Here is a 14781-nt window from a genome sequence, read left to right as displayed (position 1 = left end):
TTTATCCCATTAGCATTAGGCCGAATTCAGACGAATGTAGAGTAAGTCCGTGTGATGGCCGTTAAAACAACTGTCACATAGACGCATGGGGCCGTTCGCATGGCCGTTTCAACTGACCGTGTGAAAAGTCTGTTGAAAAATAGAACCTGTCCTATTTTGTTCTGTTTTCACGGATCCCTCCATAGACTCAAGCCGAATTTCCCCACATTCGTGTGAATATGGCCTTACATTGTGTCGTTTTCCGCAGCATATTTTTACGCCGCAGAGATAGGAGGCAAATACGCCAAGTGTGACTGCCCCCATATAGGGATTGTTCGCGAACGCTTAAAATAATTATCAAATAACGGGATTACGTTGTCGTTTCGGCTCATTCCCCAGACTGGAGCCGTGCAAAACAAATGTTGAAAGGGGGCTCATCCGCTACGCTTTAACGATCGGTGTGGATCCCTGCAGTCAGACCACCACCAATTAGAGAGCAATCAGTTAATGTTGGAAAGCCTTTTAAACTGTATCTGTTTCCAGGAAAATAGGGTGACAATATGACTGTCATAAAGGGGGAGGAAGGGGGGGGGGGTGTGTGGAGCAAATCTCTTAGGCCTTGTTCACACAGTGCAGATGCAGTTTTTTAAGCCAAAACCATAATGGGATTCAGAATAGCAAACCTATAAGGCCTCCCTTTATATATTTCTTCTGTTTAGATTCCATTCCTGTCTGACATAAAAAAAAATTACACGCAAAATCTGCACCATGTGAACAGGGCCTAAGGGTCCTTTTACATTGTCCAATATGGGTCGTAAAAAACAAGTGCCGATCAACGATACAGATCGTTGTTTGGTGCTCGTCTGCTTCTTTCACAAGGAGCAATGATCAGTAATGTATAGCGACAAGCGATTGTTACCGCGATCGCTCGTCCCCATGCATTACGATCATGTTGGCAGCACAGGGAGACGTGCGCCCGACAACTATAATATTTATTGCTGCACAAATGGTACGATCGGCCGATGAACGAGCGTTTGCTCTCATCGGCTGATCATTGCCGTTTACACATACGAACGCTCATTTCCCGATCATTGACACGTGTAAAAGGGCCTTTAGACAACCACAAGATAAACCTTGAGTCAATATGCAATGATTATACATTCCCAGCACCATATGAATGTACAAGGTGGAATTTGTCCTTTAGGAGTCTGGATTATACATTTTCCTAGTTTCTGTCCGCAATCTTCACTGTATAAGTCACTGCCCACGGAGGATTTAATGATTACAGCAGAACACAAGGCCACGCGGATTTGCAGTCGTCACTCACAGCATTCCTGGTTCATTACCTTATTCCACGAGTACACTTTCCAGTGGATTCCTTGTGTATAGAGGTATAAGGGGAGAATATATCTGTACAGGCGCTTGCATGGCCATAGAAACTCAAAGTGGCAAACGATCAGGCGCTCATGCCATACACATGTAGCGTCAGGCGACTACGACTGAAAGCCTCTGACCTGGCGGATCACATTTTCGGCAGACCAATTGTTCACTTTACTTGTTTAAACATAAGGCAGGCTGAAATCGGCCGACTTTTACCTCATGTGTATGGGCAGCAGCGCATAATAGGACACGTCACAGCTCGAGATCTGGGGGCACAGGTTGTCGACACCTCGAACTTCCAAGGAGAATTGCATTTGCATATGTGGTTCATATTTGACTAGTAGGGCAGGTAATAGAACAATTATAGTGTGACAGGACGGTCATACAATGCGACTTCAGGGCATTTACTGGCAGAACCAGTCAGGTTTGTTTGTTGTACTTGACAATTATGTCCTGGTAGTGAATTATGGAAATCAGACTATATTCTGAGTAATCCGGCACGTGAATGAAGTCGGTTTAGATTTTTATTTTTTTTTGCTTCTAGAAAATTTGGAAGAGAACACAGCTCGTTCCTGCAAGAAAAGCTTTCCCAAAATGAAAACTTTTCCTTCCTGGGAGTCCAGAACTATGTATGGTTTCATTTTCAGTGGAAATAGTTAAAAGAAAAGTTTATATTTAGTTTCATCTATACACACTTAAAAGACTAAGCGTTTATTCACGCGTTTTGCTGCACAGAAATAAACAGCACCGAAAAAACGCGTGGGTCTTTTGTGCGGTTTTTGGGCGTGCAGCAAAACCAGTGTGTGAATAGACCCTAAAGGTAACCTCAGATGAAATACATTACCACCCGTGCAGAATTTACCTGGCTTCCTGCCTAAAGGCCATTTACAAGGGTCAACGATCGGGCAGACGAATCTTCATACGAGCGTCCATTCCCAGTGTAAACAGGGCAACGATCAGCTGAACGCTCGTTCATTGGTTTGTTTAGGAGGCCAATAAAATGTCCTCTAGTTCGCAGCACATCTCCCTATGTAAACAGGAAAACGTGCTGCCGACATAATGGAAATGTATGGGGACGAACGATCTTAGTAACGATCATTCGTCTCCGTACATTACTGATCATAGCTCCTTGTGAAAGGGGGCAAACCAGCGACGATTGACAAAGCGCTCGTATTCAAGTGAATAGGACTTCGCTGCAATCCCAGACACAGCCGCTATGGATATGTACAGTGCTGTGCTACGGCCCCTTCAGTCAGCTGACCGGCGGGGATGCCGGGAGTCTGACCCCTACCAATCTGAGATCGATACGCCATCAATAACAAAAAAAAAAAAAGCAATGGACATACTGCAATTTGAGAATCTGCACTGCGCTTCTTTTCCATGTATTTTTTATGTAGCGTGTGAAAAAAAATTAGCTGACTTTTCATCCATGTTGCTGCTACTGTAATACACTGCAGAATTTGTGCACAGAAAATCCAGTTGGAATTCTGCAATGTTTAGGCTGGATTCACACGAGCATGTTCGGCCCGTAATGGACGGAACGTATTTCGGCCGCAAGTCTCGGACCGAATACACTGCAGGGAGCCGGGCTCCTAGCATCATAGTTATGTACGACGCTAGGAGTCCCTGCCTCTCTGTGGAACTACTGTCCCGTACTGAAAACATGATTACAGTACGGGACAGTTGTCCCGCAGCGAGGCAGGGACTCCTAGCGTCGTACATAACTATGATGCTAGGAGCCCGGCTCCTTGCAGTGTGTTCGGTCCGGGACTTGCGGACGAAATAAGTTCCGTCCATTACGGACCGAACATGCTCGTGTGAATCCAGCCTTACCCTACGTGTGAACAAATCCTTAGTCACCCATCTTCTTTCTTGCTTTGGGATCTGTCAGTTTTCCTTTTTCCCCATAGGATAGAATAGTGTAGCCTAGTAAACGACTGTCAATCAAAGAGCAATTGAACAAAATACCGAGCAGGTGTGAACAGAACTTTAGCATATTGAAATCCACACATTATATCCGATTTGTCTTTCTGGGGGGTGGTGGCGGCTTTATGACGGGGGTTAGGGGGTAGTAGATGCAGCGGAGACATATAGATAATGCAACGCAATTATTAACATCACTAAAAGCAGAAAACAAGACATTTCCATTATACAACAATACTATCTGGTGCGGCCACAGAATAACCCTGTGTCATCAATAAACAGATGATCAAACACTATACAAAAGCATTTCAAAATTTATTGAAAGTTTTTACTAAAGTGCAGGCTTGTGCGTGAAATATGAGCACAAAGAAAGATTTTGAAATGCAAAGTAGCAAACCGATAACCGTAAAATCTGCTCCGCAGCAAAGCAAGACTGGCCAGTATGCTTCGATTTTGTTGCCGTTTGTAAACGTTAACACTACAATTAGTGTAAATTATCCAGACATTCCACAAGGAATCAAAATGATATGAGCAGAGAGGGTCCGCTCAGACTTGTAATTGCATACACATCTTTGGACTGGTATAGAACAGTATGCCGAAAGTAGGAAATCCATCACATGGAGAGTCTTCCCGCAGAACACTACAAAGGATCAGTTCCTCAGTCAAGCCAATACTTGGCTATGTAAAGGATGGAAGACTAGAAGCATGCGGCCCGAAGTCCAGATCAGTGTTACAAGTGTCTCTTATTTTTCGGCCATCACTGAACCATGGCTTGAGGTCCTTCAGGAATTAGAGAGGCAAAAAAAGTTTTGAAAAACACCCAGGCTGTGGAGACAAAGGAATATGCTGGAAGCGTGGCGGCCGCGGCCTCATCGACCACATCATCTCGCGCTGGTTCATTTTCCTGCAGAGAAAAAGACAATTCTGGTCATCATCCGCTTATATAATACATCAATACAGACAGCAAAGATTCCAGAACTTTCTTTTTTAAGAGGCCCTTTGGAAAATGAAAGGTGACGCATAATTGCTTGGTGAAGGCCGCAGCTCCACTTCTTGCTTGCACTAGTTTTGATACGTCTCCTCCATTCCAGCCAATAAAAATTGATGGCCTATCCTCAGCACTGCGGCCCCTTTAATACAGCTGATCGGCAGGGGTCCCGGGAGTCGGACCCCGACCCATCAGCTGTTGATGGCCTCTCCTGAAGATAGGCCATTACATTTTTGGGCTGGAAAACCCCTAATAAATTGGTTGTTTGCTATGGACAACAAGGAAGCTTCCCGAATAAATACAGGCATCATCTCTAACCCCTTCCCCATAATTTGCCATACGTGTGAGATATATATATATATATATATATATACATACATACATACACACACACACACACACACACACACACACACCTCTTTTAACCCCTTAGATGCCGCCGCCAATATCGACCACGGAATCCTAGCTGTTAAGATATTCTACTCTTGGGTGGCATGAACAATATCGTCCAAACTCTAATGAATGTTGTGTAAAAATAACCATAAGGCCTTATTTACATGAGCGTATTTAACGTGCGTGGAAATCACGCGCGTCGCACGGACCTATGTTAGTGAATGGGGCCGTTCAGACAGTCCGTGAGTTTCACGCAGCGTGCGTCCGCTGCGTAAAACTCACGACATGTCCTATACTTGGCCGTTTTTCGCGCATCACGCACCCATTGAAGTCAATGGGTGCGTGAAAATCGCGCACGGCCCACTTCCGTGTGCCGCGTGTGATTCGCGCAACAGTAGATAAAGAAATGAAGGAAAAAATAAAACCACTTCCTTCATTTCTTCATCTAAACAGCAAAACCGCGTGTCATAAGGATGGCGTATGCGTGAAAATCACGCAGCCACGCACCATTCACTGATGACACACGGAACTGCAACGCGCAAAACGCACACGCTGGTGTGAATCCGGCCTTACATACACACCTGCAGATTGTTGTTCGGATCCTGTTGATTAGGGACAGGTTGCTGGGCAGGGGCTGCGACTTCCTGGGGGGGTCTTTGTCTGAAGGGAAACCATCCTGCCGTGTGCCTGAAATAAAAGCAATGATGAATCAGCAGAGTAATGTTATATTCATGTGTAATAGGTATATACGATTTCAATGACCAACATTAGAGAAAATATCTGACCTGTCAAAAACATCAGAACCTCCGGTCAGTGTACAGACCCTCTCGCTAGCAGGAATAATGGGGCTGTAGAGCGCTTCGCTCCCGTCTGCTTCAATCAGGCGAGTATAATATAAGCCATAGACTACAATGCAAAGTATCGCTCAGTTTCACCTGTGCCAAATGAAACAGACGGAAGACGAAGTCTCTTCATACTAATATCCATGGGGGGTCTTAGCACATCCCCCCAAACGAAAGTATGTATAGTATTCTATAGCTGGCAGTAGACAGTTGGCCCGGTGTATCAAGAGTGTGTACAAAGTAAAGGACAGACCTGTGTGTGACAATTCGGAAGAAGACTTTCAGCCCAAATGACGTTCCCCTGTCTTTCTGGATACTATAGAGTGGACATGTTCTTTGACTGCAATATCTTTGCCAGTGAAACCTCTAGGTTAATAAAACGTATGACGGGTATATAACACTTACAGGTACATCAGGATCATCGCCCCTAGGACCATCATGAATCGGCTCAGGCTGGAGTAGAAGTAGAGAATACTGAGGAAGATTGAAAAGCGCGCGGCCGTGTACACCCAGTCCAACCAGTCCCTGTTTATGTCGTCTTCTTCCTCAACCAGGCCTCCTTGGGCATTCATACGCAGGTTTTGGTTGGCTACAGGATTGACCGGAGCAGGGGCTTCTGGATTAGGAGCTTGGTTGGCAGCTGGGAAAGGATGAGGCAGTGGGTCGGGAGCAGCAGGTGGTACAACTGGTATTTCCTGCCTCCTCTGCGACGGAGAACTAGAGGCTGTAGCAGCGGCATAGCTGGTAGACAAGTAAAAAAAAAAAAAAAAAAGGAAATAAATATTTAATCGAGCAAATGTAAGCTTATGGCAATTACAAATCCCCCAAGGCATAGGGATAATGTGTCGTAATTAGTCCCTGGGAGTAGAAGCAAATCACCATGTGATAAGACGATCGTGTACCCAATTTACACTTGAATGGAATTTATTCGCTATATATCCCTCTAAAAAAAAAAAAAAGTGAAATAAATGAAAACTTACTATTGCATATAGTACTGCCTGGCATACATTTGCTGCAGCCATAGGATCTGTTGTGGGCTGTATACAGAATATGGGGAGAATGCCGGATTCGCTTCTTCAGACCTTAGAAAGAAATGAATAAAAATAAACGTTAAGTTCTGTAGTAGAATGTAGCAGTGATCATAGGTTAGATCATTACCTGGAATCAGTAGTGACCGGCGTCATAAGAATGTGTGATGGAAATACCTGGGAGTGTCTGGTTGTGCGGCAGGAGTGACATTGCGCTGTCTGGTGCCACCTGCCTGGGGAGCGGCATTGTTGGGTGTACTGGTCGTGCCAGCTGTCGGCTGCTGCGGCTTGCTTTCTTGAGCCTGGAAACAAACACTTCATCAATTATAGACATAACCATGTGACAGACAGTTCAGACATAGCAGTGCTCATCATTATAGAGGTTACACCAGACGCGAGAGCAACAGTTTGTCATTGGGAGAGTGCAAGGTGCCGCATAAAGGGGTTGTTCCAAGATTAAATGTTATCCCCTAACCACAGGATCGGTGATAACATACCGCTTAGTGGAGGTTCGACCGCTGGGAACCCCGCAGATCACGAGAATGGGGGTCCTATTCCTCCGAATGTATGGAGCGGAAGGGCGAGCATGTGCCCTGCTGCTCCAATCATTCTCTATGGCGCGGTCGCAGATAGCCGAAAATTGTACTCGCTTTCCGGCAGTCCCATAGACAGTGAATGGAGCGGTACCTGACATTTAATAGGGATCCATGTGAGGTTTATAACTACTCCACCTATGAAAACGGAAAGATGCCTATTATGTTAAAACACAAAGTGAGAATCCCGGATTTGTGTCTCTTGGGGGGGGGGGGGGGGGGAGCAGTCCCCATTTAGTCACATCGGAGTACATGTTTACTGGGTGTACGTAGAGATCAAAGAGTACCCGTGTTAATATATAGACTATGTTACAGTATAAAAGTCGGCAAACAGACATCCTCAAAAGGGTCATTTGTAAACGGGCGTAAAAAAAAACCATGGCTGAAACAAAGTACCTGATTCTGCAGTCTGATGGAGCACACAAGGTGCAATACGTGTCGGGATTCCTGCAAAACAAAAATAAAGTCGATTATGGTTGACATTGCAAATACAAACATTGCTCAATTAATTGGTAACCGGTTAACGCACCAGAAACCAATGCCCAGTCAGAGGAGATTTACCTTGGACAAGACTTCATTAAGCTTCAGGTGGTCGGGCAGCAGCTTTCCCGAATAGATCAGTCTCTGTTCTTGTTCCATCTGCAGTAAGGACAGCTGGTTAGTATTGTGTCCGCTAACAAAGGCATTTATCAACTTTAAAGGGGGTTTTATCACCATATACATTAATGGGGTTGTCCGGGCACGGACCAGTTTTTCATACTGATTATCGATCCAGTGTTGCGGCTGTCTCCAGCACCGGATGTTGTGCAGTGTTTGATGCCGGAAGCAGATGTCTCCAGCCACTGTATAGCGGCCATGCTGCAGCTCTTCTCTTATTCATGTGAGGGTTCTGGGATCCCCAGCTTGAGAGAACAGGGGTTCCCTGACCCCATTCCACTAGGTAGGGGCTTGCCCTGCAGTTTTTGTAATACAACCTCTCCATTCAATCTACGTGTGGACGCGTCTGCCGCCTCACCTGGTGGAATAGGGGACTGCAGTGGTTATTTCTCACTACGCCACCTAGCTGACAGATCCAGCTGAAGCAGCACACTACCAAAAAAACACAAGCTGGTACAGAAAAATGTGCATTAAAGCCGGCGCATTTGCTGCCCACTTGATGCGCTTCTTGTAGGGTACGTTCCTCATTCTTTGATAACCGGCATGCAAAGTATTCCAACTAAAATATCTAAATTGTGAACAGCAGCCACAGATGAGCCAATATTGAGCGCCCAATGCTTCTGCATATTTCATCAAGCCCGCCCATCAATGCCTGGCATATAAGATGGCACAACAGTCAGTCACCCTGCATTGCACTTCTGCAAACATATTTCCATCAAGGTTGAAAGACTGGTTCTGCATCCATCTATGCCGGGTCTGATCAGGCCGTTGGCTACAAACCGCCATGTAGTTCCAGCCAACGTTGGCCCGTGATGAACACCAATTAAGGCCCACATGACAATTTTGCCCACCTCTTGCCACATCATTTCACTATCCAATAAGCACATCATAGTTTGGTGGGTGCCATTGAACGCACTAGTTCGGCTTCATTATGGCAGATGACAATCCTGCAAAAATCTGGAGCATTTATTTTCCAAAACAGACACGTCCTGATCATCCCACAGACTATTACGGTCGAGCTCCAATAAGCAGGGGATGAAGTTAGTGGAAAGTCTTGCATCATCCTAAACTCGGCAATTACATGGACCTCCTCCTACAAAGACGTCAGCGACCCCATAGACACCACCAACAATCGAACAGACTCCAGGATGGGAACTAATGGCTTCCTTAACTGAAGAGAAAATATTCAGGACAATCCTGCACGATAAAAAATATTGATACGTGCCATGCCAGGGCAAAGCTTCCCAACAGCTTCATGTGTGGCAGAGACATCTGGTGACAAATGCCCATGTACAGGCAGCCAAATTGGCACCATGAGCAAAGCCTAACAAACCCGACTATACTGGGGGGTGGGACTGAGATGTTTCCTATGACTTAATGACAGTATCAGAGGGGCCTTCTTAAAATAAAGGGCAACTAAACTTTTTAAAAACTTTTTTACGTGCAGAAGTTTTGATTAATGGGGGTCCTGGCGCTGAGACCCCCGCCACCAAACACTAAAATGAAGCAGCGGAAGCGCCCAGATGAACGCTGTGCCTACAGGACCCCCACCGATCAAAACTTCCGACACGTAAAAGGTTTTTTGAAAGTTTAGTTCCCCTTTAAGACTTACAAAAAAAACAAAAAAAAAAAAACACACTTTGGGCTTTGGTTACTGTGGAAACATGTGGGGTCTGTTAGTTTACACCTGCAGGATTCCTAGCGCCACCTGTTCACAAAATACCAGCACACAAGAGCTTGACATCATTGGCACAGGAGCGACGTCAAGGAGATGATCACCCATTAGAAGTGGCTCTAAATGTGCCAATACACGTCAGGACAGTCGGCGGTAACCCAACAATTTCAGGAGACTGGTCTACTATCTGATGTGTACGGTGGCGTCCCCACTCCCTCCCCCCACACCCCCTGAATGTAATGGCAGGAGAAAAAAAAAAAAAAAAAGAAGATCGGGCAAGTTGGATTTTAACATGCCGGACAAACATTCGCCTGACAGCTGTTAAAGGGGATATTTAGGACATTTTCAAATCTGCAGCAAAGCAGGTGATGGCATAACATGAAAAACTACTAGACACTCACCCCCTAAAGTGCCCCCAGCTCCAGCACTGAGGCCCCATTCTCCACCCCCCCCCCCCCGCTCCGGTGCCCCTGCAGCCAATCACTGGTGATCAACTGCATGTAAACGCTGGAGCAGGGGGGGCACTTCAGGGGTGAGAATCTGGTGGTTTATTATATTGTGACATCCCCTGCCCTGCTGTAGATTTGACAAAAGTTCCGGATAGGCAGTGGTCAGAATGTCTACCACTGATTTCATAGAGGAAAGGGGGATTTTTCGCGTTAGTTTTAGGCAATATCACAGACCACATACCAATGCATTAAGGCCTCATGAACACGACCGGAATCGTTTTTACTGTCCGCAAATACAGATCCGGCGGCTACAGATACACATCCATGCCGTCCGCAATTGCGGAAGCGCCCATAGACTTCTATGGGCGAGTCCGTGCAGCAATTGCGGCCAAGAATAGGACGTGTTCTATATTATGCGGATCATTTCTGGGCCTGGACACATCTGTAAATATACGGAAAGGTGTCCGTGGACAATAGAAACGAATGGGTCCGCGTTTTCAGCCGTAATTACAGATGAAAATTAGGGTCGTACGCACGGGGCCTAAATGGTTTCCATGAGAATAAAGATTAAATGGTAATTAAACGTTTTACAAACTTCTGACATGTCATAGTGACACGTCAGAAGTTTGGATTGGTGGGGGTCCGAGTACTGAGACCCCCGACTGATCGCTAAAACGAAGCAGCTGAAGCGCTCGTGTGAGCGCTCAGCCGCTTCGTTTCTGTTCGGCTTTTTCCCGGAAATGAACGTATCGGAGTACGGGCCGAATAGTATCACACCGATACATTTATTTCTGGAAAAGCCAAACAGACACAAAGCGGCACAGGCGCTTCAGCTGCTTCGTTTGAGCGATCGGTCGGGGGCCTCAGTGCTCGGACCCCCACCAATCAAAACATCTGATGTGTCACTATGATATGTCAGAAGTTTGTTAAACGTTTGGCTACACTTTAATCGGTGTATAATGAAAAGTTCTGCAACTTCCGAACATACTATGTACTTACAAGATCTCAGCTAGCTGTCAGTGAAAGGAAACATTCTGAGGTTTGAGAACCTGTACAGACCCGAAACTTCTCACAGCTGGGATTTCGATACAAATATAAAACAATCTGGGCATTTTGTAAGCTAAACACCAAACTAAAAATGACAGCTCAGGTTTGTGCCATTGAATCACATTCACTGACAACAAGCAGATATGTTCAATAGTATAGGAAATAAGCATTATAATTTAATTAGAAAGTAGAATAAAGTTGCCAAATAATTGTACATAAAGGTTTATGGAGATCTGTGGGATGGGGAAGTTATCATGGGGGCAAACTTTTTACTGGGCTACCTATAAATTAGTCAGCTTCTTCCCAGATGGGAATGGCTGCTAACAGAGAACAGTAGACTGTATTCAACAGCACAGTATATGTAGAGGAGGATCAGGATCACGCAGCACAACAGCAGTTAAACGTCCTTTGGATCACGCATAGACAAGGCTTGCTGGGACTTACGGTTCCACAACTCCATAGCCATAACACTATGATGCAATCAGAAGCCCCTCCCACTATGGGGCTCAGTTCCGTTCTTACCGGATGTCCTGGCAACTCCCTCCTCAGCTGCGACTTCAGGTCTCGGACGGTGAAGCTACGTGGAGCTTTCACCTCCCGCTCCTCCTGCTTTAAGCTAGGACTACGGATTAACAATGTCACTTCTCCGTCCGCCATGTCTGGATCAAGGACACGCCACTTCCGGTCACAAAAATCCTAACGCCGCTATTTCCCCCTTTACACGACACTCTCACACAGGGAGTGAACGCGGAGCGGACGCTCTTCGCTTTTATAGCTACGTTCTGGTGACCAAAACACAGTGTGTGGCTGGCGGAGATTGGCCACTCACGGGTCTCGTGGCCACACGTGTACCAATCAACGTGGATAGATTTGACAGTAGGCGGGGCATATCTGATGCAATCCAAAAAAAAAAAAAGTACAGAGCAGAAAATTCCGGAGGTGGTGATCCTTTACGCGTGCGCAATGGACTGGAAGGGTTGTTAAGCAGCCATGTTGGATTTGGTTATTTACATTGCTCTGACCTCTGGTGAGCAGGGAGGAATGCTGTGCAGAATACTTCAGTTATTTAGACAATATAAATCAAAGCAGCTCGACTGAGAAGGAATTTAGGACAAAAACTTTGGAAAAATAGTTCAATCTGTTGTGCAACTTTTACACTAATAGAAATCTAGAGATCTCTAAGGGGCTTTACTGTACCTCTGTATGTCTCCAACTGATACTGTATAATGGAGGTATTCCAGAGCACCATATGGCAACATATGTAGTACAGAGCCGCAGGTACCGCATCAAGCCCCGTATTTCACTGACCGCAGCCTGAAATCCATAACCAAGATTACCTTATGTGTTTCTAGACTATGGTCAGCATCCTTTGGCACTCCAGCTGTTGTAAAACTACAACTCCCAGCAACCCATGACAGTTGCAGCTTGTCACGGCATTCTGGGAGTTGTAGTTTTACAACAGCTGGAGTACCAAAGGTTGCTGACCCCTGTGCTCATTGTTATTATGTGTAATACAGGTCTTAAAGTGGCTCTGTCAGTTTAATATTACAGGTCGACGCTCCTTGGAAAAAAAAGACGTGCCGTTTGGCTAATGAGAGCGCTGATAGAATAAAACGGAATCCATGTTAGGAGTCCAGGGTATTCATGAGGGGAGCGCTCCCTCGCCTCCTCTTGCCCCTCAGGCCAGCGATTGACAGGCGGATTTGTTTCCGTGAATGCCAAGCAGCCGGTCTGTCACCGCAGAGAGTGCTCTTATCATGAATACGATGGACTCCTATCCGCTGTATTCTTTCAGCGATCATATTAGCCATTTTTTTGTGCCGTTTTGGCTACTAGGAGTATGGACGTGTAGCTGTAATATGCTGCCCTCACATATGGCGGCATATTAGGCTGACAGATCCGCTTTAAGCTGGGGTATTAATAGGTTTACATCTCAGTAGTCTGTAGGCAGAAGTTGGCTGATGCCTTTGGGCCTCTCCAAAATTGCACATCTTTCCCCATGTAAATTAGCATAAGAGGTTGTCTCGCCAGTAAGGCCCAATTCACACATTTTGTTTTTTGACGCAGAAAACACGTCGGAATCCGTGGCAAAACCGCCTTCCGTTGATTTCAATGGGAGGTGGAGGCTTTTTTTTCCGGCGTGGTAAAAAAAAAGCGGCATGCTTTTTCTTGCCAGGGTTCCGCCTCTGACCTCCCAGTGAAAGTGTTTTTCGTAGCGTTTCTTTTTTACCCATGGCGCTCAATGGACGCGGGCGAAAAATTACGCGAGAATCTACAGGCAGGTCAAAATCGGACTCAAAATTTCTAGAGGAATTTTGATGCCGATTTTTCTGCCTGCAAAAAAACCTCAGTGTGAACAGGGCCTAAAACAGAAATTTTAACAATCAGCTGATCGATGCAGGTCCAGATCCTGAAGCAGGCAAGCTCCGACTAGCCATACTTTTTCCCCTGCAGTGAACAGGAACATTCTTGAGTCAAAAATAGGTACAACTCAACATCAGGCATGCCCAATGCAGCAGATTTTTCACATACCCCTTTATGAGTGCCCCCAGTGTCCGAGAGAAGGGCACAGAGCTGACAAATATGTTATGTGCATGGTCAGCTTAAAATAAGGAATCTTCACCCTTAACACCATTTTATTTTTTATTTCAATAGGACCAAAATGATGTGCTGATTAACCTCTGGCTGCTTGCTGCTACCACAAGAGGGAGCCAACCGTCACGGAGCCCGTGGCTAGTGAGACTGTTACGGGGCCTACTGTGGATTGTGTGAATCTGCTATTTCACCAAGGGATTTGACATAGGGCTAAGGGTATGTGCACACACACTAATTACGTCTGTAATTGACGAACGTATTTCGGCCGCAAGTACCGGACCGAACACAGTGCAGGGAGCCGGGCTCCTAGCATCATACTTATGTACAACACTATGAGTCCCTGCCTCTCCGTGGAACTACTGTCCTGTACTGAAAACATGATTACAGTACGGGACAGTTGTCCTGCAGCGAGGCAGGGACTCCTAGCATCGTACATAACTATGATGCTAGGAGCCCGGCTCCCTGCACTGTGTTCGGTCCGGTACTTGCGGCCGAAATACGTCCGTCAAGTACGGACGTAATTAGTGTGTGTGCACATACCCTAAATCAGAGAGCGGAGTCTAAGGGGACTCCAAGTATTCACACTTTAACCCCTATACAGGGATCTGGCCTTCACTTCTGGGGTACAAAGGGACCCCAGAGTAGTCTCCCTTGGTGACAGCTAACGTAAAGAGGTGTAGTACTAAAATCAGCAGACAGTATACAAAGATCAGGGCAGGCGGCAACAGGCACTCACGGTTGGTCGAGCAAAGGGTCAGTGCAGGTGGCAGAGATTCATCATGGGTCACTAGCAAGAGGTCGTGGCGGGCAGCAGAGGTTTGTGATGGGTCACTAGCAAGAGGTAAAGGCAGGCAAGGATAGTCAAAGGTACAGACAAAATCAAAAACAGGAATTCCTTTCACTTGATCAGCAAAGTATAACTAGGAAGCAAGGAGGAACCAAATTGCTCAGGCAATTAATTAAACCAGGGAAGATCCCTTTATACCCTGGGAATGCTGGGTGGATAATTAGGCGTGCACTGGCCCTTATGAGTAGAAGGGTCAGCACGAGCACTAGGAAATGCAGCAGTAGAGCGGGAGTGATGGAGAGAGTGACAAGCCCGGAGTGATGCGGCGGCTTGGAGCCAGAGGATGCCCTGGAGAGGTCAGTACATGATGGCCACGGGAAGCAACGGACGTTGCACTTACTGCATACTGTTCATACTTTGAACTCAATAATAAACTGTATGCAAT

General features: G+C 46.0%; 1 protein-coding gene across 1 annotated transcript; it reads right to left on the bottom strand.

Annotated features, from left to right (window-relative positions):
• Positions 1 to 3573: 3573 nt before the first annotated feature.
• On the bottom strand, positions 3574 to 11719 carry HERPUD1 (homocysteine inducible ER protein with ubiquitin like domain 1). The gene is made up of 8 exons (XM_075838687.1): positions 11477 to 11719; positions 7688 to 7765; positions 7523 to 7573; positions 6711 to 6835; positions 6486 to 6587; positions 5911 to 6246; positions 5245 to 5350; positions 3574 to 4186 (listed from the first exon to the last, which is right to left on the bottom strand). The coding sequence occupies exons 1-8, from the start codon at positions 11609 to 11611 to the stop codon at positions 4040 to 4042; spliced, it is 1080 nt and encodes a 359-aa protein (XP_075694802.1). The 5' UTR covers positions 11612 to 11719; the 3' UTR covers positions 3574 to 4039.
• Between the last annotated feature and the right edge of the window lie 3062 nt (positions 11720 to 14781).

This window comes from Rhinoderma darwinii, chromosome 9 (assembly GCF_050947455.1).
Source record: "Rhinoderma darwinii isolate aRhiDar2 chromosome 9, aRhiDar2.hap1, whole genome shotgun sequence".
Taxonomy (NCBI): domain Eukaryota; kingdom Metazoa; phylum Chordata; class Amphibia; order Anura; family Rhinodermatidae; genus Rhinoderma; species Rhinoderma darwinii.
This window is presented reverse-complemented; position numbering and strand designations above follow the sequence as displayed.

What these genes read in the sequence shown, in the direction of transcription:
- HERPUD1 (XM_075838687.1), bottom strand. Translation starts at nt 11,611, where the DNA reads ATGGCGGACGGAGAAGTGACATTGTTAATCCGTAGTCCTAGCTTAAAG. An exon ending in TTAATGAAGTCTTGTCCAAG is followed by an intron (nt 7,574 to 7,687) that starts GTAAATCTCCTC and finishes TTTGTTTTGCAG; the next exon opens with GAATCCCGACACGTATTGCA. An exon ending in GCGATGATCCTGATGTACCT is followed by an intron (nt 5,351 to 5,910) that starts GTAAGTGTTATA and finishes CTTTTATTTCAG; the next exon opens with GCACACGGCAGGATGGTTTC.